Below are 25,705 nucleotides of genomic sequence, written 5' to 3'. Positions count from 1 at the left end.
CAGAACATGCCTCTATAAAATCTATCTTAGAACAAACATCACCAAAACTACATTTCTTCTTCCGACGTTAACTGCATATACTAGATACTTAGAAGTATCTCCCATAACCTTCGATAGTAAGAATACTCAACTAGCCATCCGTACCAACTTGACCTTTTCGATGTTCTTTTGTCAGATACCACAGAAGACTGTTATGTTGACATCAATGACAAACTCAATCATAAATGTAATATATCATCATAGTGACATATCTACAATACTCCCCCATAGAAATATCATCAACATTCATGCTTCCAACAATCTCTCAACATCGCATGTATAGTATATACAACCCCCAATCCCCCACCACTGTCCACTCACCGTCCCCAAATTAAGACCCCTTTGTCCCCTATCTCAAAAACTTGTCCACATGTTCTATTGTCCCCTAGGGCGGTGTAACTATGCAAATGAGTGAAATATTTTGCACAATCGGAATGATTAAAAAAGTTTGGGCTCGTTATCTACTATCTGACATCAATTAGAGAAACTACGAACTAGATCAATCTACAATTCCATGTGAACCATAAGCAATTAACCATAAGTACGGAAACCTGTCAATAGATCCAACTCCCATCAAGTCACATCTATGTTCAATACTGCTAGTCTAGCGCTTGCACCATAATGAATATTATTGCAGCTAGGACTTTGAACCAAGGACCTCCCAAGGCACAAAGGAGAATCTTATCACTGAACTGCTACGCTTCTATACAGCTCGTAGTGTGAACAAACATTTCCACGTGAAAGCAAGCTACTAGTTTTATGCAGCTCGTAATGTGAACAACCATTTCCACGTTTCCAAATGAAAGCAGGCTACTAGTTTTATGAAGTGAACCTTTAGGCATAAAATACCAAAAACGACATTAAGAAAGTTCCTAAAACTTGATACCAACAGCATTAGATTACATAGCTAGACATAATACAATTAATGATACCATCTATATAGATTGATATGATAATAACAGCTTCTATAGATATATCATTATGATTTTAAAAAATTAACCTTACATTTCATTCATTTTGCTTTGAATTGAGAATTGTCACTTCAAATTTTTGTTTTACATAATATTGCCAAGAGAGACGGGCCTCTCTGTGTGTCTGTTTTACCTGTTCCAAATCCTCTCAAAGAATTTTGTACAAAAGCCCATCAAGTTTAGGGAATTTCTTCAAACTCAATTTCAGAAGTCTAGTTCATAAGTCCAGAATTGAAGAAACAAACATTAGATCTATATTTATTGTGGGGGAAGATGAGATAACCTTTTCTTCAGAATTTGGACAAATTTTCATCTTGATATTTAAGAAAGTCTTCAAACCGTGCCAAAACCTGCTCGGGAAGGTAACATATCTCTCTAAACAATAACCTGCTGAATAAAATCTTTCCTTTCCTCTCATGAGAGCAACTTTCACAAATATTGTGTTTGGGCACCCAAAAACTTTTTGGGTACATCAAAATAATAGTTAAGAAAGATATCTAAGCCCTTTATGCATGCTTAAGTTTTAAATGATTCTCCACAGCCACATTCTCCTTTAGAATTTGGATTGATGAATATGAATTCTGACCTGTAAAGAAAATAAATAATAAATCATTTATATAAACATGGATTTCTTTCTGAAAGGAAGTTTACTTTGTTGCTTTCAAGGATAATCAATATGGTACATCCTTCAACATTATTACTAAACAAATAGACTTGTATGGACATTTTGAAAGTCAATTTAGGCGGAAACATTTTCTTACTTCAGCCTATCCTCCACGAAATCCATCTTAGTCCCAATGACATGCATAAGTGCTCTTGGATCAATCAAAACTTTGACTCCTTTATCCTCCACTAGTTCATCAAATTTTCCTTTCTCGTCTGCAACAGAAATTACACATAACAGAAGTATTATACAGTATCCAACATAAAAAATGAACTACAGCATTCCTGCAAATTAATATACAATACCATAGCAGCTTCCCATACACTGTATTTTATATTATTACTCCTACAATGCAAAGTAGGGTTTTACTAACAACCCTTAAAATAGATCTACCAGGATCTGTGTTGAATGGTAACTTGCTAAAAGTGGCAATAAGGTGAGAATGATGAACTGATCTAATTAAGGAACTAACTTCCCTAAAAATGTGATATGGAATTGATACAAATACCTGAGAGAGGTCCAAAATAATTGTCCTTAATCGATGATTTAACAATTATGATAAAAGATATTATGAAAATTAAAAAACAAACTTAAGGAACAAGATCATTTTAAAACTCCTGCTACACAAGGCCCCAAGATAAAAATAAGGAAGAAACATATTACAGCTGGACATTTAAGCTCGATATAATTAAGGCCTAAAACTAAGACGGACCTCAGCTACGCTTCCATCTCTAGTATTTAGTATTTATATGCTTATACTTACTTTTATTTTTATTTTCTTGTATTTATGTTTGTGTATATCTTTGTGAATGTACAATTTTTGTTGGTAATCATTTACATGTATGTATGTACATGTATATGGTATATATCTTAGTTACTAGTTCGAGTTCGATTCCAAAATACGGGATCGAAGAACCGGTTCACTAGTACGGCAGAAGTTTGGAAAGGGATTTGGGTTCATTCATACAAAAACATGTAAAAATTATATATATAAATATTTATGAAACATAAAGTATCAAAAAAATGATATGATTTAATCATTTAAACAACAAAAACACCATAGGCATAAACTTTAAACATGTAAGTTGTAATCATAGCATCATGAATCAAGATCATAACATCATATTGTTCAATTTTCAAGTTAAAAATCAAAGATTCAAAACATTAAAATTAAATCATGATCTATGAATCAAAATGTTAGAAGCCAAAATAACCTATTTACATTCACTTTTTAGGGGTGCGGAACTCAAAACAATATCAAATATGTTATAAAAAATGACTTAAAAAGTCGTTCGTTGGCAAAAATTTGCCCAAGTTCAAATTCCCAAATTGTGGGTTCAAACCACCCCCTTCCAAATGGAACCCTGCTCAAATTTGGGTCAAACCGGACCAATATTTTGAACTGATTCAAACTCAAATGTGGTTCTGAGGGCAAACTAGCGAACCCAGGTAACTAAGGTGTATGTATTTGTATTTCTTTTAAATATTTATAATTTTGTTTATAGTTAATTTTAACATATAAATGTAAATATATAACTATTTATGTAGTTATTTACTTGTTTTCTTTTTATTTATTTTCTATCTTAATTTTCCTTTTATTTTTATTATATAAAATATTTATAATTCTTTTTTATATATTTCTAAATATTTAAATGTATACTTATACACTCATACACTATATATATATATATATATATATATGTTACCGGGGATGCGTTTCTAGCAAAAATTGACTCCGTCCGCCCGTCCCGGAAACTCAGAAACTTCTGAAAACCTTTCCCCTGGCTGTCCCATAAAATTAATGTTTCAGTTTTGATAATTTGTTTGATTTCCACTCTCATGTGAATCCTAAAGTTAACTTATTTAACACAAGCATTGTATGTTAAGGTTCTATAATTTATATAAGCATGCGTTATCCATGTTTTTATATGAATATTTAAAATTTCCCTGTATATTTTAAATTTTCCCTACTTTTTATATAGCTGTTCCCACTGCCGTCCCCTACCGTCCCCTGCTCCGAGAAAAAAAAAACCATCCTGAAAACCCGTTTCCCCGTCCCCACGTCCCCCCGTCCCGGAAACCTGGGGTAACAGATATTTTTTTGTTTTTCTTTTTTTCTTTTTTTCTTTTTTTCCCTTTCTTTTACTCATTTTTGTTCTTTTTCTTTTGTCTTGCTAGCTTTCCTCCCTCACTTTCTTTATATCCTTGTGGTCTTCTATCTTTCATTCTTCTTCTTAGCGCTCTTATATCATCCCGATGATGGATCATGGAGGGGGTTCCAAAACGTTGATGCTAAAAAGCATACTTGCAATTAAGACGTTGATAGATCTTTCAAACTATTGAAGCCAAAAGCAGCACTTGCAAATAACATGGACTGTAGAAATTCAATGTTGTTGACAAAATAGACAAAATCGTGAAGTTTGATTTCTTTAAAGCTACATTGAGCAAAAGATTAGAAAGTGATTTCTATCAAAATTAAAACATTTCCCATCTAAGCATTACACATTATTTCACACAGAATAATCAATAGATGCTCATAATATATGGATAGGGTTTTGAACTAAAGTTCCATTTCAATGTTTCACTGTAGACCTTGGAGTATTCATACATCTTTGTAAATACAAATGTAATTACTAAACTCTAGTTGCTCCTATACAAGACCAAAGTTGGAAAAATTCTATCTTTGATACATTTCAAAATAATGAGACTCCTACCTACCATAAGATCACCAATACTCATTTTGTACATGCTAACATCCCTTCATAACAAATTTATTGTATGATGCAAAGTGACATATATGTCCTCATGCTAATGTACCCCCTACACCCAATAAGTCAATTTGGATAGAGTAACCCATATCTCATAATTGTTTAGCTTTAAAATATGCAAAATAACATTACTACATGACCCATAATATTTTCTAGTAAGTTCAAATAAAGCAAATGACATCCATGTATCTTGAGTAAATGATATATCTCACCGTAATGCTTATTTGGTGGGTAAAAACATACAATAAACCCAAGGACTTTGCATCTCTAGAGCCTACAACTATTTCCTTAACTGAGAATGGACTTGAATCTCACAGTCATGGTATTATACTAGTCTAGCTATCCTGGTCATGGTGACATATCCTTCGAATGCTTTTCAATGGTGCTATGATGCATAGTAGTGTCCCACTCATTGACACTCACGAGATGAATTTATGATGTCCTGAAAATGTAATGTCCCCTTCTCTGCGCTAGACCTATTGGCGCTTGGTTGGTGTATCTTTCCATCTAGATATGCTAACGGCATTTGTCTTAGGATGTCAGCTGCTCAAAGGAGTTTAGGTTTCAGTAGAGGAGATTTTAAGTGGGAGTTTTCTAAAGTTAAAGAGACATTTTCTCATTAAGTTGATTTATAAAGTACTTTATTATTTAAAGTCACTTTATAATAAAAGGACTTAAGTGACTAAAAGACGAAATAGGCTTTTATCTCCACATTGCTAAGTTATTCGCATCTCCCCTCATTTCGAGGTTGTAATAGAAGGCAGTTGTTTTGGGATTGTCACCATGAATATATGTTATTAAAAGAGTCCTAAAGGTTAGTTATTGTGACTGGATACTTCCTAAGGATGAAACCCCTTAAGGAGGAATAGAGAGACTAAACGTAAACCTAGTATCTCACATTGCATTTGCAGAGCTAAGGTTTGAATTGAGGATTTGGAAGGCTGATAGAAAGCTGGAGTTTTAGGCAGAAAAATAAGTACAGAGTGCTTGAACGCACAGAACACCAGTTGGCATGATACAGACTTGGACAGAAGGCAGTGAGTTCATTCATACCGCAGCAGAAAGGAACACCTTGTGTCAGTTGCATTTCCTTTGGTGTCGGTTATACATTCGGTATTTTACTAGCTTCAAAACAACAGTAGCAGAGCACGAGATTAATGAGGATAGTTGGACGACGGCTCAGCTTTCCTCCACAGTGAACATTGCACTTATATATCCTCACTCCAGTAGTGATGGTAGGAAACAATAGCAGGGTATGCATGCAGGGATTAGAGGTGATAGTTAAGACGTCTAATATCCTAACAGGGGGTCATGGCATAGCTACACAGGTATCCTCTCTTCTAACCGACGACCACACATAACTGGAAAAACATTGCATCAGAAAGACCGTGGTTCAAGACATTCACGCCACAGTAGGTTTCACCAGTCAGTGCTGACAGAGGAGTGTATGGCATTGACGGCTTCTGAAGGAGATTTGGAGGAGCATGTCGTAGTTGAGCAATACAGTCCGCTAGCAACTGCAACATACGGTTATATTGTTATACATTCTAGAGTTGAACTATTTACAGCAACATCAGAGCTTAATACCAGGATTACATACCAACTGTTTGACAAAAATACCACTAGCCAAGGTTTAACTTTTGATCATATTAAGTCAGGATTATTAAAGAAACCCATTATAGAACATCCCAATGCATCATATCTTGACTCATGATTCACATGTATGCAACCACCAATAAGACCTAACCTCACTAGTGTTTTAAGTCATACTAAATCCCAAAGAGGGCGTCTCATAGTTTCTTGATTGATAGTTGTCTGTCATGCAATGAATCAGTTTTGACATCTTTTGTGGTACTTTCAACATTCCCAAGGATAAATCATAAAAGCATTTTTCTTCATTATACCAATGATTTTTCCTGTGAACTTGTGATAAACATTGTCCATATGGCATTTGAAATCACTTGTTCATCACGACAACTTCTCTTTAGTTATTATCAATATCATCCAACATGTGCCTTGTTATCCTTGATTATGCAAATCAAAAGTTAAAAACTACCTTGTTGTTTTTCACCTAATCTACCAAGTTACCAACTATAGAAGCCATTTTCTTCAGCAAACTCAAACCACAATTGTAAACATGTTGTACACAAATATCAGCCTCAGAAATTGTACCTGTCACAAATTTTGCACGACACACTTCATTTTGTCATGTAGTGCTGCATCACATTTGTCAAGGTCTATGGCTCTATCACATTTTAATAATGCTTAGTATTTTGTCAATTTCCACAAAATTTTCTAGTCACCCAATATTTGGATGTTGATTCTTGTTAGTATTATTTATTGATATTATCTATTTGCTTGTCTCTTCATTTTGATTGTAAATCTAAAAGGTCATTCTTTGTTGTAACTGCCTGACCCTTCATTATCAAGATGATGAAAGGTCAAGACAGTCGTATATATGTCTTGATGGTATTTGCATGGTGGGCTGCTTATTGTTTCAGTTCAGTCAAGTGTTTCACAATATTGTAAATCAGATTTTCTGATCTTTCTTTAATACAAGTGATATATTTGTGGCTGGGTTTTTCTTCCTCAAGGAGGGTTTTCCCAGAATAATTTCTTGTGTCCATTGTTGTATGTGTTTTTCTGCTCATCTTCATTTCTAGTATTAAAACGTTAACATGGTATCAGAGTGGGTTTAGGCAAGCTCAAGAAATACATCCAAGCAGAGTTCTTCAGGCAGGCTCTCTACTTTTGTGTTCCTTTTAGAGAGCAATTGCTGGAATATTATAATCGTGCAAAGACAAGGGATCCAGAGGAGAATCTACTCACATGCTTAGTTAAGAGGAATCCTTGTTGATTTGGTCAATTGGAATTCTCCGAAGATAAATTACTAGATATTTACTGATTTGAGGTAATTGGTATCTATAAGAATATTTTATGAATATTACAGTGCCTGATTGTTGAAGCTTTCGGATTCAACTCTTCTCTCGGAATTTGGTTACAGCTCAATATTAATTCTGTTGATTTGGTTATCCATAATCTAAGGTTTGACGAATCTATATATGACTGGAAGAACAATGCCACAATTTCTTTTTTGTTGAAAACATTACTCCAGCTTTTCATTAATATTTGATTCAAATATTGTAATTTTGTTCAGAAAATATTTAGTGTTTCATGGGTGAAGCTGAACACACTTATTCGGATGAATATTTCCAATGTATTGGTGTGCTTTCTTTTGCCGCGACTTTATATATTCTGGAGATAATTATGACCCACTGGCTGGAGGAGCCCTTAATATTTCTATGATTTAATTAATCTCTACACTATAATCTTGGTGCCTAAGATTAATTCAAGTTGGGCATTGAATATACATTATCATTGTAACATTATAATTCACAAGGGAATAATCTAAGTTTGACTTTAATAATGGGAATCAACAATGGGTCCATTACTCAGCACAGGAGCGGATAGTTGCTCAAGAGTAGTATATCAAATTATTTGCAGTCATTTTCTAGACTTCTTTTTTTCTCCTTTAATCTTATTAAGATTATTTGAGTATTTTAGGTTCTTGCTATTTTTAGCCAGTTCTTCTAGAACCTTAGTTAACGGCCGTATAGGCTTTCTTTTTTAGTTTCCTTATTCAGTTCTTTATTTAGATGTTGTCTTTATTTAGACAACTTTTCTTTTTCCTTTATGCTATCATTCACATTTGTAAACTCTATTTAAGAGTTGATTGTTAATACAATTATCATTCTATTTTTAATAATTTCATGGTATCAGAGTACGTTTTCCGGGAGAATATTTTTCCTATAATTCGTATTTGGAAAACACATGAGGAAAAATAAATTAAAACTTCTCTATCAATATGGTTAGAATTTTTTAGCAAAAACTTCTGTGGTGAAATTTTGAATTTTTTCTTTTGCATTCTCTTTCAAACCCAGCTAAAGTTACTGCAAAGTTGTGGATTTCTTTGTTGGCCAAAAGCACACCTATTTGTCCAGATAAATGAGGATTTCACAGAAAATTTTTCCCAACTTACAATCTTAGTGTCTGGTCTTCCTTGTTTTTTGACAATCTAAAACACCAAGTGCTTTGTGGATTTTTCAGCAGTCTACAGCTCACGATTTTCGTTAGTGTTTTATTCACCCATGCTCAAAATTCAATCCCATCTACAATAGGGACTTTGTCCACATCTCCACCAATACCAACAAAGAAGCACCTCGCATGTCCTATATCAACAAGCATTTTCTGTTTCGAACTCTTTTAGCATCCAAGGCTCACGATTCCTATGCCCAATCAACACAACATTTGACCTACAGTATATAATCTAATGCGGTTATGGGTTTTGATACTGTGATTTTTGTGGGCCTTGTCTACCACTAATAACAAGAATTTTTGAGATTTTTTTAGCAGGTCCAGCTTCTGTCAGTAATGAGCAGCATTTTGGATTTTTTGTCAGTCCATGCCGGTTTTGGGTTTTTTTCAATGCTTTTTATATCCCTGGTCTGCACGCATTCTTGTGGGAATTTTCAGCAGCAATCAAACTTGCGCAACTTACCAAGGCTGCATTTTTGGTTTTTTTCTTCTAATGGAATATTCAGGATTTTTTATTTTGAGCCTTTTTGAGTTACTGTTTGAGGATTTTTTGGAAATTTTTTGATCAAACCCTAATCTGAATTTTTACAGAGTTCTATATTTGGGATTCGTGTTAATATTTTTGGAATCTGGTTTTTTCGTATTTAAAAAAAATCAAAGTTCTATTTTGTAACAATTTTTTTACAAGTTCATCGAGTTTATTTCCTTATCAAGTTTCAATTTTTTTAATGTGTTCTTTTCTTCAATCTTTGTGTCTTCACTAAGTTGATCAGCAACCTCTGTTTCAGTGATGGCATCTTTGACCAACATTATGTTGGAAGGAAGTTAACGGTTTAATGGCCACAATTACAACACATAGAAGGGCAGATGATGACAATATTTGAATATTGTTTCTTGCTCAGATTGTTTTGGGTATATGGAACCACATCCTACGATAGTTCAAACAAATCAACATAAATGGGATGAATGTAATTGAGAAGATGTCAAGTTGATCAATATCTCAGTTCCGAACAATTAGCTACCTCAGGTGCCTTTCGGCACAAAAACTAAAGAAATCGAGGATATTTTAAAGGATCTTCATGAGACATCCAACAAAAGTCAAGCTTTCTTTCTGAAAAAAGTTGTTTTCTATCATTATGGATGAGAAGTTGTCTCTCTAGGCACATCTCATGAAAATCAAGGACATACATTACCAACTTGAGGCTATTGGTTGCAAGATAGAGGAAGAAGATATGGTAGTGATCATGTTGAAAGGCCTATCTTGATCCTACGAGCAATTCATAGAGATCCAATATCGCTGCTACTAGTGTTGCTCTAACGATCTTTGATCTCTACACTAATCTTGAGACATCAAGATTTCTTTCTGAAAAAAAATGTTGTTTTCTATCATGATGGATGAGATGTTGTCTTTCTAGGCACATCTTATGAAAATGAAGGACATGCATGACCAACTTGAAGCTATTGGTTGCAAGATAGAGGAAGAAGATATAGTAGTGATCATGTCAAGAAGCCTACCTTGATCCTACAAGCAGTTCATATAGACCCAATATCACTTCTACTAGTGTTGCTCTGACATTCTCTGATCTCTACACTAATCTTTTGTAGTAAGATAGATGGAAACAACAATTTAAAAGTCATAAGTTCCTCATCTTTTGAACAGGTGGCCTTACCAAGATAGAGGAAGAAGATATGGTAGTGATCACGTCGAAAAGCCTACCCTGATTTTGTGATGATTTATAGTCAGTGGTTTTGCAAATTCCAAGAGAGTCAATAGAAGAGTCAACAACAAACTCTACTCCCACTCTAGCAAATCATTTTGTAGAAGGGACCACCTCTGTTTTTTTCTAGTCCACTCTTGGTCTTGACATTCTGCAGATCCAGGGAGGGTCTCAGCAGCAGAAACATGTTCTGAAGTATTTGTGAGTACAAGACATGTATTGTTTTTTGCAAGGTAGAGAATGACCATTAAGGGAGGGTACTAAAATTATTTTAGTATCTCAAGTTCTTGTTATATGTTGGTTAACAAATTTGTCACCTAACTCTATAATCTTACACCCATGGAGATGATAAATGTAGCCACTATTCAATCAATCTTAAGACAACCATTTCATGATCAATTCTCTACTTATTTTAAAAGGTGGTAGATACCTTCGTTAGATTCTTTATAAACTACTAACAACTTATGATTTCTTTTAACCAGAAAGCGAAATAAGGATGTCTTTTAACTAGAAAGCTTATGAAGGCACCAACGAAATGTCAAAAAACTGAAGAAGGATTGATAAACCATTATAATTTGAATCATCGCCACAAGAGCTTTATTCACAAATAATTCTTTTACAGCAAAGAGATAACCAAACATATAACATTCCAATAGACAACACTCACTGTCAACTTTTCACCAAGTAAAGGAGGAATTCATATACAATTCAAAGATGATGCATATCTGAAACCGCCAGCAAAAATATTCTATTGAAACTGAATTTTTTTTCCAAAACAAAATAACAAAAAACTTTTACACTTGAGAGAAAATCGAAGTTTACCCAAATGATCCTAAAACTAGCTCATGTCCAACTATTTAAACAATAATAAAGAAATGGTTTCTTGATAACAACCATTTTATAACCGAGTCTTTAAAATGAACTTAGAGAAAAATTAAATAAAAACAAAACAAACTCATAACGAGTTTATCTCATCGCTTCCTTTTGTCCTTTAACTTCCTCCACTTCCTGATCCTTCGCAGCCTCCATCTCTTTGAGCTTTTTTGTAATACTCCTTGTACTTTGTAACCACCGCAGTGATGCCCTTACTCCTTGGTATTGTGGTGATTTATAACCTAGTCCTCCATTTAGCAAATTCTCAATCAACTTCATTTAAATCTCGAGTGATATTTCTAAATTCATCCTAAATGTCTTCATGAGGACCTGCAAATTACTCAACCTATAAAAGTATGAGGTAATCTTGCAGATTGCCTATTTCATCGTGAAAAAACTTCAAACTGTTTCTTTATCTCTGAAAACTGTAATGTTTTCATCAAATCTGTCTGTTAAATCTACCTCTAGAATATCGATATTATGCTTGATATCCACCAGGTTTCTAATATACTTTTCCAAGATTTTTTTGATGTAGCCTATGTAATCATCGTAGATGAACAACTTCCAATCTACAGAGTCCTGCCATGCCACATCAAGTTCCCTGTTGTCTTCCACTATCTTTTCTACTGCCAGCACCATAGGGCGCATAGCTAGTAGGTTTGCAATTTCCTTCGAGAGTTATGTGTTTTCTTGTTCTTTCCTTATTTGTTGCAGTTTTTCAACCAGCTATTTTCTTTTACTAGCTATATCAATGTAGAGTTGACTAAACCTAGCAATGTAAGCAAGGCCACTTTGATACAATTTATCCACCCATTTGTGGACAGTCTGGCGCTTTCTATGCTTCCTTTGACCTTTTTGAGAATGTCAGAATTAATCTTAGGTTAACTAAAACTCAAAGCTTCCCCCGTAGCAAAGCTGACAATTGTGGAGGCAAACTCCCTGAGGGGCTGCATTTGGGCTCGCATATCATGGTTCTTTTACTTTGTCTCTTTGGCTCTCTCAATTAATGCATTAGAAAACAAGTTAGCATGTTATGCTTCTATAGATTGGATGGGCCCATGTTGATGTGACTGATTTTATAGTCAACCTCAATTATTTCATTTTTGCTGACCTCTTTTGGGAATCTCCTATCTCCAATAGATTGTGCCCTAAAGTGGGATCAATGATAATTCTTGACATTCGCTTAGCCCTATTGGGTTTACGAGAACTCTAGAACATCAGAGTAACAGTATCGACTTCTCCAGTTGAAGGGGTGAATTTTCTTCTCTTCGTTTCCATTTACTACTTCAGCTATGCAAAAGAGGTTATCTCAGGCTTTGCACTTTCACCAGCATCTTCATCACCTCTTACTATTAACACAAGGCTGTCTCGCACAAGGGAAGAGATAATCTTCAAAAAATGAGGGAAATGGAGTGTCAACCATTATATGTTGATATATGGTTGCAAAATCAGGCAGGGTTTCTTTCTCTTTAACAAGAGTAGCCATGTCATCTTGTTTGGCCTTACTCTTGTCTAGTTCATCTCCATCTCCCTGGGCTTGTAAATTCTAACCAATTTGATCAATCACTAAGCTAACAGGCGTATTAGTAGTAGCAGAACCTATTTCTTGTCTTTCTGTCCCTGAAGATTTCTAGTTCCCAGCAGAATCACCCCTTTGTTTCCATTTCCCATTTAACCAATCTAATGCTCTTATGAGCACAGGTGTTTGTACAAGCCATCAAATCAAATCTTTCTTTCTCAGATCTATCAATCCTAGGCTGAGTCTTGTCCAGAAGATGGTGATAATTAAAATCTATGAGAATTTTGTCTTCTACTGCATCACTAGGGATGTAGAAAGAGACTCTGAAAGCCTCAATTTGTTGCAGGGTAAGTCTCGTGTAGATTCTCTTAAACACCTCAATCTACTCTGAACAATCTTCCTATAAGTCTACAATATTAGGTTCATGCACATAGTTTCTGGCCTCGTATAAATTCTGCCTTGCATATCCCTTACTATCAAAATTCACTCTCTCAGACAGACTTTGAAAATGGAAGCTACTCAAAAGCTTATCAATTCCCTTCACAACAGCGGGGGTTTTGCAAGTGAAGAAAGACATAGACAAGGGAAAAGAGTACCCTCTCTTACCCATATTCAAATATTTAACATTAACCATGGCCATTTGAGGACATACCTCCAAAAATATCTATAAATCAATTGGCAAACGAGGGAGCTTGAGAGGGCCCTTCTCAAAACCTCCTATCCTCAAGTAGTAAATTTATCAAATTCAGTGTTAAAACTACCAAAATCTTTAACCATGTCAGCGGCTTCATGAGAAATTCTCAAGTTGGAGTTTCTCTTTAATTCTCTAACAATTTTCATCTAGAAATAAACATAGATGCGAAAATAATTTTGCATTCCTCTTCTTGCAGTTACCTAGGGAACTTCTTATAGATAGGTACATGGGAGATTTGAAATTCTTGAGTTACCAAGCCATACCATGAGTTCTCTTGATTGGCTAAAATATAAACAACTGAGTACAAATTGAGCACCATGGTTTTTGAAAAATCCCTCAAATGCTTGATAATGTGGAAACTAATTATGTTGGCCTAGTCAATAATATCTTGTTCACCACATACCATTAAAATGAACCTACACATTCAGAATTCGAAGGATTCGGAATGAGCATTACCAACTACCCAGTGCAACAAGGTGATTATCTGTGCAATCTAGTCTTTAAAATGTACTTTCTTGAGCTGGGTGAGTAATTGAGACTTACCACGCATTTTAGATTTTTGACAAGATTTGACTATGGCATTTCTACACTAGTCCTCACGCGTTTTGAAATATTCTTCTCCAGCACTCACAAACAATTTTGTCGTCACTACTTTTCTTGGAATGCACAGAGCTTGAGAAATGCTCTCCAAGTCAATTCATGTCATCACTTTACCAATAACTATCTGAATCTCTCCCACTTGAGAATTGTACCTGAGTGAACATGCAAATATTAACTTTGGACAATGAATGGTGGATGGGAAACCTCCTACATGCACTAGGCCGCTTTGAAAGAGTAATTCTTGCCAAGGAGTTCTGCTAGTCTTCTCAAAGTTCTCCAAGAAATCCCCAGAATCACACTACTCAATTTGGTGTCTTTCACCCCTAACAACTGATTTTAGATTACCATCTGCATGAATTCAAGATGGAGAGAACAAAATAGATAGTGTGTGCAAGAAACTAAAAAACAATGTGTGAAACATTTGCCACTCCACTTATATATTTACTTGACAAGGCGTGCATCTAATGTTGCCTTCATTAGCTCCTAGGAAATAGAGAAAAGCTCGCGCAAAATCTGTTTACAAGAAACAAGATTAGTTCATACAACTGCCCTAGCGAAGTTGCACTAGGATGGGACGCACTAATCACTCAGTCGTTGACAAACACAAACTAACAATTAGTAGTCGTGACTTCTAAATTTATTAATACCTACGACCAAGCGATTGACTCTAGCGTGTAGTCGAGATATCAGCCACTTTCAGAAACTTGCAACTTCTCTAAGGTGTAGTTGAGATATCGGTCACTTTCTGAAACTCGCTGAAGATTTTGTATGAAAAAGGACTCAAGGCCACAATACACACACTCAACTTTGATGAAATAAAGTGATGATTGTAGAGCTTTAAAAGCTAACACTATATTTAGCTAGCTCTCTTAGAATCTTAGTTAATGGCCATTTACACTTTCTCTTTAGTTGCCTTAATTAAATTCTTTGTTTAGATGTTGTCTTTGTTTAGACAACTTTTCTTTTTTTGTTCACACTATTATAAGCATCTCTAATTTCTATTTAAAATTCATTGTTAATATAATTACCATTCTATTTTTAATACTTTCAAATCTTTCAAAATTGCGACTACCATTTTAAATTCATTGGGAACGAAAATATATTTGCAGGGAAAGTGACAGTTACCAATTTTATCGTCTGAATATCCTATGGTTGTCAAAGGAGTAAAGTTAAGTTTCATTAGTCATAGTGTAATTCAGATATATTTCTTGGTCATTCCAATATACTCATACATATTACCGAGTGAAGTTTGAAGACCAGAAGAGTAGCTATTCTAGTGTTGTTATAGATGATATGGTAGTTTTCTTGTTCATTAAGCGACTTCTACTGTGATTTGCCATAGTGGAAGGGAGGTGTTTCAGGTAATTAGTGATTTTTGAAGACACTGTGTGTATCTTGCTCATGGCTGAGATATCCATTTTACCATGAGTAAGTCTTTGATATGCCACAGGGATCTTTTCATGATTTCGCATCAGCTTCTAACAGGATTGGAGACAGGGTCTTATGAGTCATATACAAAAGCCAAAAGCATATTCGTGGAGCATAGAGAATGTCGTGGAGTTAGCTTAACATTGGAGATTGTTCAATACCCGAAAGCTATATGTCTCTAACTGTAGGATGAGAATGAAACCATTAAGTAATGTCTGAGCGGGGAGAGCGGCGTTAGACAAAAACAAGGAAAAACATTGTGGAGTCAGCTTAACATTGGAGATTGTTCAATACCCGAAAGCTGTGTCTCTATCTGTAGGACAAGAATGAAACCATTGATAGTCTGAGCAGAGAAAGGGGCATTAGACGAATAAAATGAAAATTATTATGTGCAGCCATTATTATAACCTTAGTCAATTACTAGCTTTATCACTAATAGTGTTGTGGAGCTATAGAGAATACAGATTCAAACTTTGGAGGTGATAATTGAGTTGAACAATCTTTCCATAAAGAAGGTTTTGCATTGGTTCCCTCGTTGTTGAAACGATCTCTTCAGTTTATAGATCAAGGAGATGAACTTGTCACTGGCAGATGTTAATCATAATCAAGCTGATGGTGTTTGATGAGGATTGAAGATTGTACCGCAAAGATAAAGGGTATTTGGAAGGAATCGGTTATAGCAAGACATAGCTGAAACTAGTGAGAAGATTGGGTGTCTATGTAGATCTAGAGGTTGTGCACAAGGGTGTTTTGGTCATGCAAGTAATGTATAATCTTTTGGCTTTCTCGTGCTAGAAAGTGTAACTGGGAGATTGCCTGATAGTGAGGAAACTGGATTACTAGTTAAATGGAGAAATCAAAAGAAATCTTGTGTCAATTTCAGCATTGGAGGGTTCCAAAAATTTCTATATTGAGGCAAGGATCAAGAGGGAGTTTTGTGAAGAAATGAAGGTGTCATCTAAGTGGATTGCAGTCTCGCAAGGCTAGGTGCTACAGTCCTTGGAAAACCTCTTTAGTTGCAAAGAACAGAATTGCAGTCAATCTGGATATGACATCGGTAGCTCTCCAAACCTATTTAGAATAGGGTGATCTAGAATGAGGTTGTGGAGGACAATTCTGAACTCTAGCATGTCAGAAGTTTCAGAGATGTGTAGGAAACCGTTCCTCTAAGGCAAGTAGTACAGGAAATCTTGGACTAGGGGATCAAGTGGTTGATGCAAGTACTTGGATCTTTAGAGGGAGTCACACCATCATGAAGATTTGTTGCAATGTATATTTTTCCGAGATGGAGAAATATAAGGTGAAATCCCTTGTAATGTATATTTCTCAGTTCTCTGTGACAAAGAAATATGAGGTGAAATCTCTTGTTATGATAGAGAAATATGAGGTGAAAGCTCTTATAGTGTATGTTTCTCTAAGACAGAGAAATATAAGGTGAAAGCCCTTGAAATGTATATTTCTTTGTGATAGAGAAATATGAGGTGAAAGCACTTGTAGTGTATATTTCTTTGAGACACAAAAATATGAGGTGAAATCCCTTGTAATGTATATTTCCTTGAGACACAGAAATATGAGGTGAAATCCCTTGTAATGTATATTTCTCTGTGACAGAAATGTACGGTGAAAGCCCTTGTAGTGTCTATTTCTTTAAGATGGAGAAATATGAGGTGCAAACCCCCATTCATCTCTGAGACTGAATGTGTTTCTTTCCATACATGGGCATAGCCATGGTGGACATCATGTTGAGAGACTCCATGATGACAGCACATTGAGTGACTCCACGATGAGCATTTGTACACATTCAACCTTTTCACACATGGAAGCAGCCATGGTGAACGTCGTGTTGAGTGACTCTGTGACATTATCACATTGAGAGACTCCGCGATAAATTTTGTTTTCCTTAAAAATGGGTGTAGTCATTGTGGGTGTCGTGTTGAGAGATTCCATGCCATGGATATCTGAAAAGATAGCTCCCTACTTAAGAGGGAGTGTTGATGTTTTAGCATCGTTATCTTTTTGTGGGTGTCTCTTCATTTGACTTGTATATCTAAAAGGTCATTCTTTGTTGTAAGTGCCTGACCCTTCATTGTCAAGATGATTAAGGGTCAAGACAAGTATATATATGTCTTGATGGTATTCGCATGATGGGCTGATTTTTGTTTCAGTTCACTCTACTTTTTGGCAATATTGTAGTTCAGATTTTCTGATCTTTCATTAATACACATGATAAATTTGTGCCTGGGTTTTCTCTCTTGAGGAGAAGGGTTTTCCCTGGATAATTTGTTGTGTCCATTGTTGTTTGTGCTTTGCTGTTTATCTTCATTTCTGTTTTAATAACATTAGCATTATCAAAGAATTCATCTATCTTTTTACTGGACCTTGCAAATAGACAAGATGAATCTTTGTTAGGTTTTAAGTTGTGCTCTAATAGTGATGATGTTCTATCATTCTTACACTGAAGAATTAAATCTTCTTATTTCAAGTATTCAGTTTTTTGCAATGCTATATTTCTCTTGACTGATTTCTCTTTTTCAATTCCTTTTGTTATGTGTCCATTCTTAAAACTCCTTGATCTTTCCTTCATGTTTATATTCCCCATAATGCAAACAGATGTGAAAGTTTTTTTAATAAAAATGTAACCGTCCTCCAACAAAGAAATAATTAAGTTTGAGTGGCCAATTCAGTTTGCAAAAGTTTGACAAACTGAAATGTTGCATCACCAAAATATACCTGTGTGTGATACAGTTGTACCCAGAATGTGAAGGTAGTCTCCCAAATGCGATTTGCCAAACTTAGTGACAGAGCATCTTTGACCGAAGAAGAGATAAACCCAAAATTAATATATTCAAAACCAAATACACTTTAATGCATATAATCTCTTTCTTTCTTCCTGTGAAATTTTCCCTATTTTTGGAAAATTTGTGTAATGTCTTAACCACAGTAATTGTGCCAGGTTTCAAGAAGCTCCTAACCTTTTGCAAATATATATATATATATATATATATATATATATATATATATATATATATATATATTTAGAATGTTGTATATGGTACAAATCTCATTATTTTCTGTAAATTTCTCTCAAAAATGCAAAAACAAGATACATTGTCTTGAAAGGAGAAACGGAATAGTTTGTTTTGCTACTTTTTCATCTTATGTAAAATATTTCCAGGAAATATTTTCAGGAAAACTCTTGAGATTGACTGAACAACAGAAAACAAATATATGGAACAGTGATAACCATTAGAAAATTAACCAATCCATATGAAAGTGAGCATATAGTAATATAGTAAAATTAAGACAACAGCATTTTTGTCGGGTTTTCACACCATCGTCCGATTGCAACCCCCTCTCTTTGCTTTAGCAGTAGGAGTAGTGGTCTTAGGTGGTTTTATTTGGCAACATTTTTCAAGTTTCCAGGTTGGTAAGGGTAAGAAAAAGCATGAAGTCAGTCAGGTCTCTATGATAAAAGGATAAGTTCTCAAGCAAGTTGAGAAAGCGAGATAGGCAAGTAGTGTCAACATTTGGATTGGACCCTTGGGCCAATTGGTTGAGAGAGAACACAATAAATATTCCTAGCAAATCCATTTGGGCAAGCTTGAGGAGGGGTTTGAAGAAAAAAAAAAGACTAAATTTGGGGATGAAGACCACAGGGTAGAATTCCAAGGGCAAGGCAGAATCCACCTCTTAAGAAATCCCAGCAGGGCCTTGATTTTCACCCCCTCAATTAATGCAAAATCCCAACTCATCCTCAAAATCCGCCAAGGTGTAGATGTTTTAGCATGATAGAGGTGCAACTTGGTATGGTTTGAAGATCGAATCCTAAGTGAAAGACTCAAAATCAGATTGGGAGAATGAAAGCGGACATGGGGGAATCAGATTTCAAAATGTGTGATTCAGATCAGATCAAGGATGGAGCTTGCATTTCAAACCAAATTGAGGGTATCGAATAAGGCAAATGAGCTCAAGGCAAAGTAAGGGCATAATAATGAAGTGGAAAAATTCCCAAGGAAAAGATTCTACCCTCTTCTTGGGATTTCAGTCCCAACAACCATCTAATTTCCCCCTTCTCCATCAAGGCTCCCAAAGCAAGGGTATAATCAAGATCAAATGTCACATAAGATGCGCTCGAGTCCAAGAACTAAGGCAAATTAAGCAGGAAGAACGTGGGTCAATTTACAAAGCAAAGTGAAGTTTGGAGTATGACAAGGGGAATCCACCTGTCTCTTGAGAAAAATCCCAACCAAGCCCTAATTTTCATCATGAACTGAGAGTGTTAGAAGCATATCTTTTGCTCCTAATGTGTAAAGAGAAGGGTGAAAACGGTGATAAATGCAAATGGAGGCAGCAATTTACAAGCAAAGGTCAAATTGTGAACCAGATCAGAGTGGAAAATGAAGCAAACTGACCTTAAAAATCCAAGTTTGAATCCAAGAACGAAGAAGGAAACAAAGGGAAATGAAGTGGAGAGGGCCAAGGAGTGATTAAAGTTTGATAGGAGACATAGAACTTAACCTAAGGAGAGGGCAGATTCGAGCCTCTGCTTGGGATTTTAATCCCTTGACAGTTCAAATATCTGGCCAGAATTGGACTGCAGAGAACAAGTCAATAGGGGATGCAAATATGAAAATTTAAATAAACCAAAATGATGCATTTTGCCCCTTTATCAAGTCAGTCAGTGCAGGAAGTAAAAGGGAGTTAAATTGTGTGAAAGAGAGGGTTAGGCAGCCCAAATTAATTGATCTGATTACAGGAAGAGCTGTAATTGGTCTGGTTTGATGATAAAAATGAATTCCTCTAATTACAGCGAATTGGCTAAAATCTCAGACTTACCTCTTCCAAAAGACAGTATTTTCATCTTTAGCTGAGATTTTAAGACATAGGAGGGAATTTTTGGGGGAGACAATGTATCACTGATTTTCTCTAAAATCTGAGATGAAGTACAGAAAGAAAGTTGGATCTGGGCATATAAATGTGTCTCAAACTCATCCAAATCCCAAAATCCTGAAGAAAATGCATTTCAAATCAAAATAGTGAAGCCATTTTATAAAAATCATAACTTAAAACTTGCAAAGAGGGCGAATCCGGGCAAAACATCAACTGAAAATTATTCATTTTCCAGATTTTGAAAGCCAATTTATTCCAAGTTTTATCAATCTAGAGCTTGAAGAAAATCAATCAAAAGGAATTTAATCTTGAGCTACCATAGTCTATTGTTTTGATAATGACTCAATGTTATTTCCATTAAAATTTCACATATCTTCTACATTTGCTTATCATTCCATAAGATTAATGTTTTCCCTCTTTTGTTTTGCAAGGTGGATCGTTCAGAAGGGGCCAGGAGATGCTCAAAACTTCAAGTAGCGAAGACCAAACTCAAGAACTCCGAGCAAGCCACAAGAAGGCAGGCACAAGGCTCAAAGGCTTCAAATGAGAAGAAAATTCAACAGCAGGGCTATCAAAAGAAAAATTCAAACCAAGTTTACAAGTACGAGATAAAGGTGATTCATGTCATAGCCATGAGAAAATTTCCAGGAATGAAAAGGAAGAAGATTCAAGAAGATGACGCAATTTGGGAATATCCATCACAATTAAAGACTTGGCAATTTTGAGTATCAAGAGATATTTTCTCTTCACCAAGAATTGATGAGGTCTACAAGATGAAGATGATGAGGTGGCACCTAGTTGTCTTCTCCAATCAAAATAATTCCAGCTACAAGTAAATTCAATCACAGCATGCCAAGTGTGAAATTCTCTCATTTCCTAGCAAAAGCATTTTAATTTTCTTATTGACCCACAAGGTGAAGGCTGGCAGTTTAGCAACCCTAATTAGAGTTTGCAGGGAATAATCTTGGCCCTTAATCTTGAATCGATCTTGGCTCTTCATTGTAATTGAACAGCTATAAAAGGCCAAGGCCTTCTCATTTGTAACAGTTAAATTCAAGAGATTGGGAGACTAGAGAGAAGTTAGCTAGCTAGTACTAAAGTAGCAAGAAACTTGATCAAATTGTTGCTACAATGCTATCAAAGTAAATGATGATTCATTGTCGGTCTTCAAGGTGAATTACTTAATGTTGCTTTGAAGTGTTGCATGGTTTCTTCAAAATCCTCACTTAGATTTCATTTCATGTCTCAGTAAAATCAGATTGAATGGATGATATGGTTGAATGGTGATCAATGGTGAAGCTATGTTCATAGCTTTTGTTACTTGTTGATTGTAAGAAAAGGTGTAGGGTCAGTTTAGGCCTAAATGAAAAGTTTTAACTTCTGTTGGAGATGTTCATTTAGATTGTGCCTTCATAGGGTATTTGGATGAGCATTGACAATATGAAAATCATTCATGCATCCATAGAGGATAGCACCCTCCTATGCCTAGTTAGTTTGGGGAAACAAGGATTGGTTAGAAGCTCAACCCATCATAAAGCCATTTATGCAATCCCTCACTCATACATCCATTAGCCTTATCTTTAATAGCTTTTGTTTCTAGATTAGACCGTGTTTGAGGTTTAGTATCAACATTTCAGATCACACCCCATGGTCCATCATCATGATAGAGGCCTATCTTTGTTGTCCGCCAAAAAAATGTACCTGAGAAAGTGTCAGAATAGACAAAACTATTTTGTCCTAGTCTGTTGAGGTATCAAGAAACACCAAAAACCTGGATTGCATCCTCCTAAAAATTGTTGGTGGTAAACAACGCGGACTCCTTGTTGTAGGGGTTCTCAAAGATTTTTTTGCAGGTAAGGTACATCCACATCTTTTTTCCAGTATTCTATCTACCTCAATTTTTGTGTCTCACTAGGTTGACCACTTCTGAGCACGTGACCTTTCCAGTGCAAACCTCAACTAAGAACACAGGTACCTCTTGGTTCTCTCAGCAAAAAGAATCAGGTGAACCTTTGACATTTTCCATGAAGAACAGTGTCCAATGCAATAATTGTCACAAGTGGGTCACATGAAGAAAGATTGCAGGAAGCAGTTGGCAGTCATGCAGTCTTCACAGGATTGGTCTCAATAGAAGAACCCAGCTACTCCTCATTCAGATGAGAAGTTTGACTCCTATGCCTTCTGATCAGCTCATATTATGGGAAGGAATTCAGTTGGGTTTTACTGCTTTTACTCAAAAATGGAGTTTTGTATTCTTTGATCCGTATATCTTCTTTTGTTTGGTTTTGATTAATTTTTCACCCCTAAAACCATGTTTGGTTTTGGTCGATTTTTCTTCTCAAAAATCATTTCTGGTTCCTGTAATAAGCAAAGATCACATGGGATGTTCATTCAAGGTTTTTACTGCTTTTCTTCAAAAAATGATAATTTGTACTCATCAAATTATGGGAATTTGCACAATCCATTTTGGGTCACTCTACTCATCTACACTGGTTTGGAGGGTTATGCAATTGTTCTCAATGTATCTTTGTTTCCAAGGTAGGGCAGTTTCATTACTCAACATGATGTTGGATGTTTCTGTGATAATGTTTGGTCGGCAATTTTGCCGATTCTAGGAGGGTCAGTGGAAAGTGTCAATAGAAGGCTCTACTCTTGCACCAACAAATCATTATGATGAAGGTGACAGCCTTCTCTGTTTTTTTGGCTACACTTGGTCATTAACATTCTATAGATCTAGGGAGGGTCTCAGCAACATAAGATTGTTCTGAAGTATTTGTGACTGAAAGACATGTAATGTGTTTTGCAGGGTAGCTGATAGAATTACCATTAAGGGAGGGTATTAAAATATTTTTAATATCTCAATATATTTAGCTAGTTCCAGTAAATGGTCATATAGTCTTTCTTTTTAATTTTTCTCCATAAAGTCTATTTTTAGACTAAGTTATAATTAGCATCTGGTAAACAATATTTAAGAGTTCATTGTTAATGCAATAATCAATCCATTTATTATGTTCATAACAATTTCAATCTAGACTATTAAATTCGTCTCAAAACTACCTTACCTCAACTACTAAAAGGTGTGTGGTCTAATCTCATATGTAAGAAATCAGGATAACTCTGCATAGCTCCCTAAATCAACGTATTTTGTCTTGTGATCAATGGAAATAATGTTTTGTAGTGTTTAATTCTCTGCATAATGTATTGTACAGTTTGGCGATCCATCCATCCAGCTCCTTTATATTTTCCATGAGCAATTTATTCTAGAAACTCTCAAAACTACCTTACCTCAACTACTAAAAGGTGTGCGGTCTAATCTCATATGTAAGAAATTAGGATAACTCTGCAGAGCTCCCTAAATCAACGTATTTTGTCTTGTGATCAATGGAAATAATGTTTTTGTAGTGTTTAATTCTCTGCATAATGTATTGTACAGTTTGGTGATCCATCCATCCACCTCCTTTATATTCTCCATAAGCAATTTATTCTAGAAACTATGATCAAGTACTAAATTTTCTTGCAACTACTGAATCCTAAACAAATGGAGTGAACAACAGAAACATATTTCAGGCTACGCAGCGGCACAGGCATTGCAAGCTTTTTGCCTCTTATGCCATGAGGTCAAGTATCAGCAATAAATAGTGACCATTTATCATCTGAATTGCATGTGGTATGTAGACTATATAGCCTCTAACAAGCTCATAGGAAATTGGAGGATCCACCTTGTTGGGCAATCTTGTTGCCGCTGGTGTGCAGACTTGTGCCCCTGGTCGTGCGCAGATGGACAACCATCAAACAAGATGGAGACGCCCCGCAAGCCTATCACTTGATCCTAGAAGAGAGTTGGGAAATCACCCAAAGGACAGTAGCTCCCCAGGTTGCCTGCTAATTTGTTTGTTAAAAGGCTTAATGGTAGAAATTTGTCACGGGAGAAGGTATAGGCTAGTCTGTACTTTTTTTTAAAAACCACCATACTCAGTCAGTTACAGAGTCTTTTTATGATATTAAGTTTATTTAACCTCCCATTTCTGGAACTGAACACAAGATCTCTCTGCTACAAATAGAAGCAGCAACCTCTGCACTGCAGACCGATGCCTTACAGAGTCTTCTTTCGAAATTAAGTTGACAATAAAAAAAAAGGTCATGCACAATTCTCATTAAAACATCCAATCAGAGTAGTAATCAAACTGACAGGCCAGGGGGATTTTTGAGAGCTGAACTCTAATATGGGGTACATAAGTACACAGGTAGAAACCAATATAACTTGACAGAATGCATTCCCAACCCCATGTTTGTTTACAACAATAGAAAAACTCAAAATTTACATGGAAAACATAAAATTATATGAAAGAAAAAGAAAATTAAAATGAATGGAACGTATTTTTATCAGGTTACCTGCATAATTAAGGGTATAGGAGAGTCCATTGCATCCGCGAGCCTTGACCCCCAATCTCAAGAAGGGTTTCTGTCGCAATTCGAGCAGTTCACGAATTCTTTTAGCTGCCGTGTCCGTCAATGTCAATGCCTCTCGCCTTGCTCTTACGACTGGGGCCTCTACAACCCTTTCTGCTACGGCCCTTGCCAGGGACACGGTTCGCCGTATCGCCATTATTTTATCTTATTATTATTGCGCTCATTACAGTACCGATCGGCTGGAATCGACCATGTTTTCCTTGGCCATCAATTGACTGTTTAAAACTATTTCCTTCCTCCGATACACCGACGCAATATAGCCGTGACGGAGATTGATCTGCTGTAACACATAGCACAATATACGTCACTCGTATAAGATGCCCGGATATTTCAGAGGGTTTTTTATTTTCGAATTGAAATTGAGTTTTGCTTCTGTGACTTGAGAGGTCGGTCACATAGGTAGATCAGCCCCGTCCACATGCTTCTTTCTGTATGCCTGCTTCTACTGATATTTTAATAACACATTTTATAGTTTACGAAAAGAAATAAATTCAACTAATTATAATTTCTCTATAATAGTTTAAATTCTCAATCAAATATAATTTTTATTTAACAGTATTAAATTAGTAGTTTAAAGGTGTGTTGAATTTATAAGGTTTTCTCAACGTTGTACCTTTTCATAAAAAAATTATTTCAACTATACTTTGAATAATAATAAATGGTTCGCCACTTTTGAAAAACAAAATATTTTGAATAATATAGGAAAATAAGTTTAGAGATTGATAAGTAGGAGATAATTTCCACAGCTAGTCAAATTGTGATATGAATATCAGGATTTAACTGTGTGATTTTGAGTCAAACTCGATGACCCATATTTCATGAGTAGTGATTCAACATGAATCCATCTCTCATGAGAATAAATGGAACACTTAGCACTCATTGGATCTAGGTGATGCTCACAGGGGTGAAGCACCGGGACTTCCCGGGAGGTCACCCATCCCAGTACTACTCCAGCCTGAGCGCGCTTAACTACGGA

General features: G+C 35.7%; 1 protein-coding gene across 1 annotated transcript; it reads right to left on the bottom strand.

The window, feature by feature from the left end:
* Positions 1–1,024: 1,024 nt before the first annotated feature.
* On the bottom strand, positions 1,025–25,169 carry LOC149559514 (iron-sulfur assembly protein IscA-like 3, mitochondrial). Its single transcript, XM_089833427.1, has 3 exons — positions 24,652–25,169; positions 1,772–1,889; positions 1,025–1,596 (listed from the first exon to the last, which is right to left on the bottom strand). Exons 1-3 carry the CDS (start codon positions 24,863–24,865, stop codon positions 1,527–1,529), a joined length of 402 nt encoding a protein of 133 aa, XP_089689553.1. The 5' UTR covers positions 24,866–25,169; the 3' UTR covers positions 1,025–1,526.
* Positions 25,170–25,705: the final 536 nt, after the last annotated feature.

Source organism: Cupressus sempervirens, chromosome 5 (genome assembly GCF_028749045.1).
Source record: "Cupressus sempervirens isolate cs-2001-9-10 chromosome 5, ASM2874904v1, whole genome shotgun sequence".
Taxonomy (NCBI): Eukaryota; Viridiplantae; Streptophyta; class Pinopsida; order Cupressales; family Cupressaceae; genus Cupressus; species Cupressus sempervirens.
This window is presented reverse-complemented; position numbering and strand designations above follow the sequence as displayed.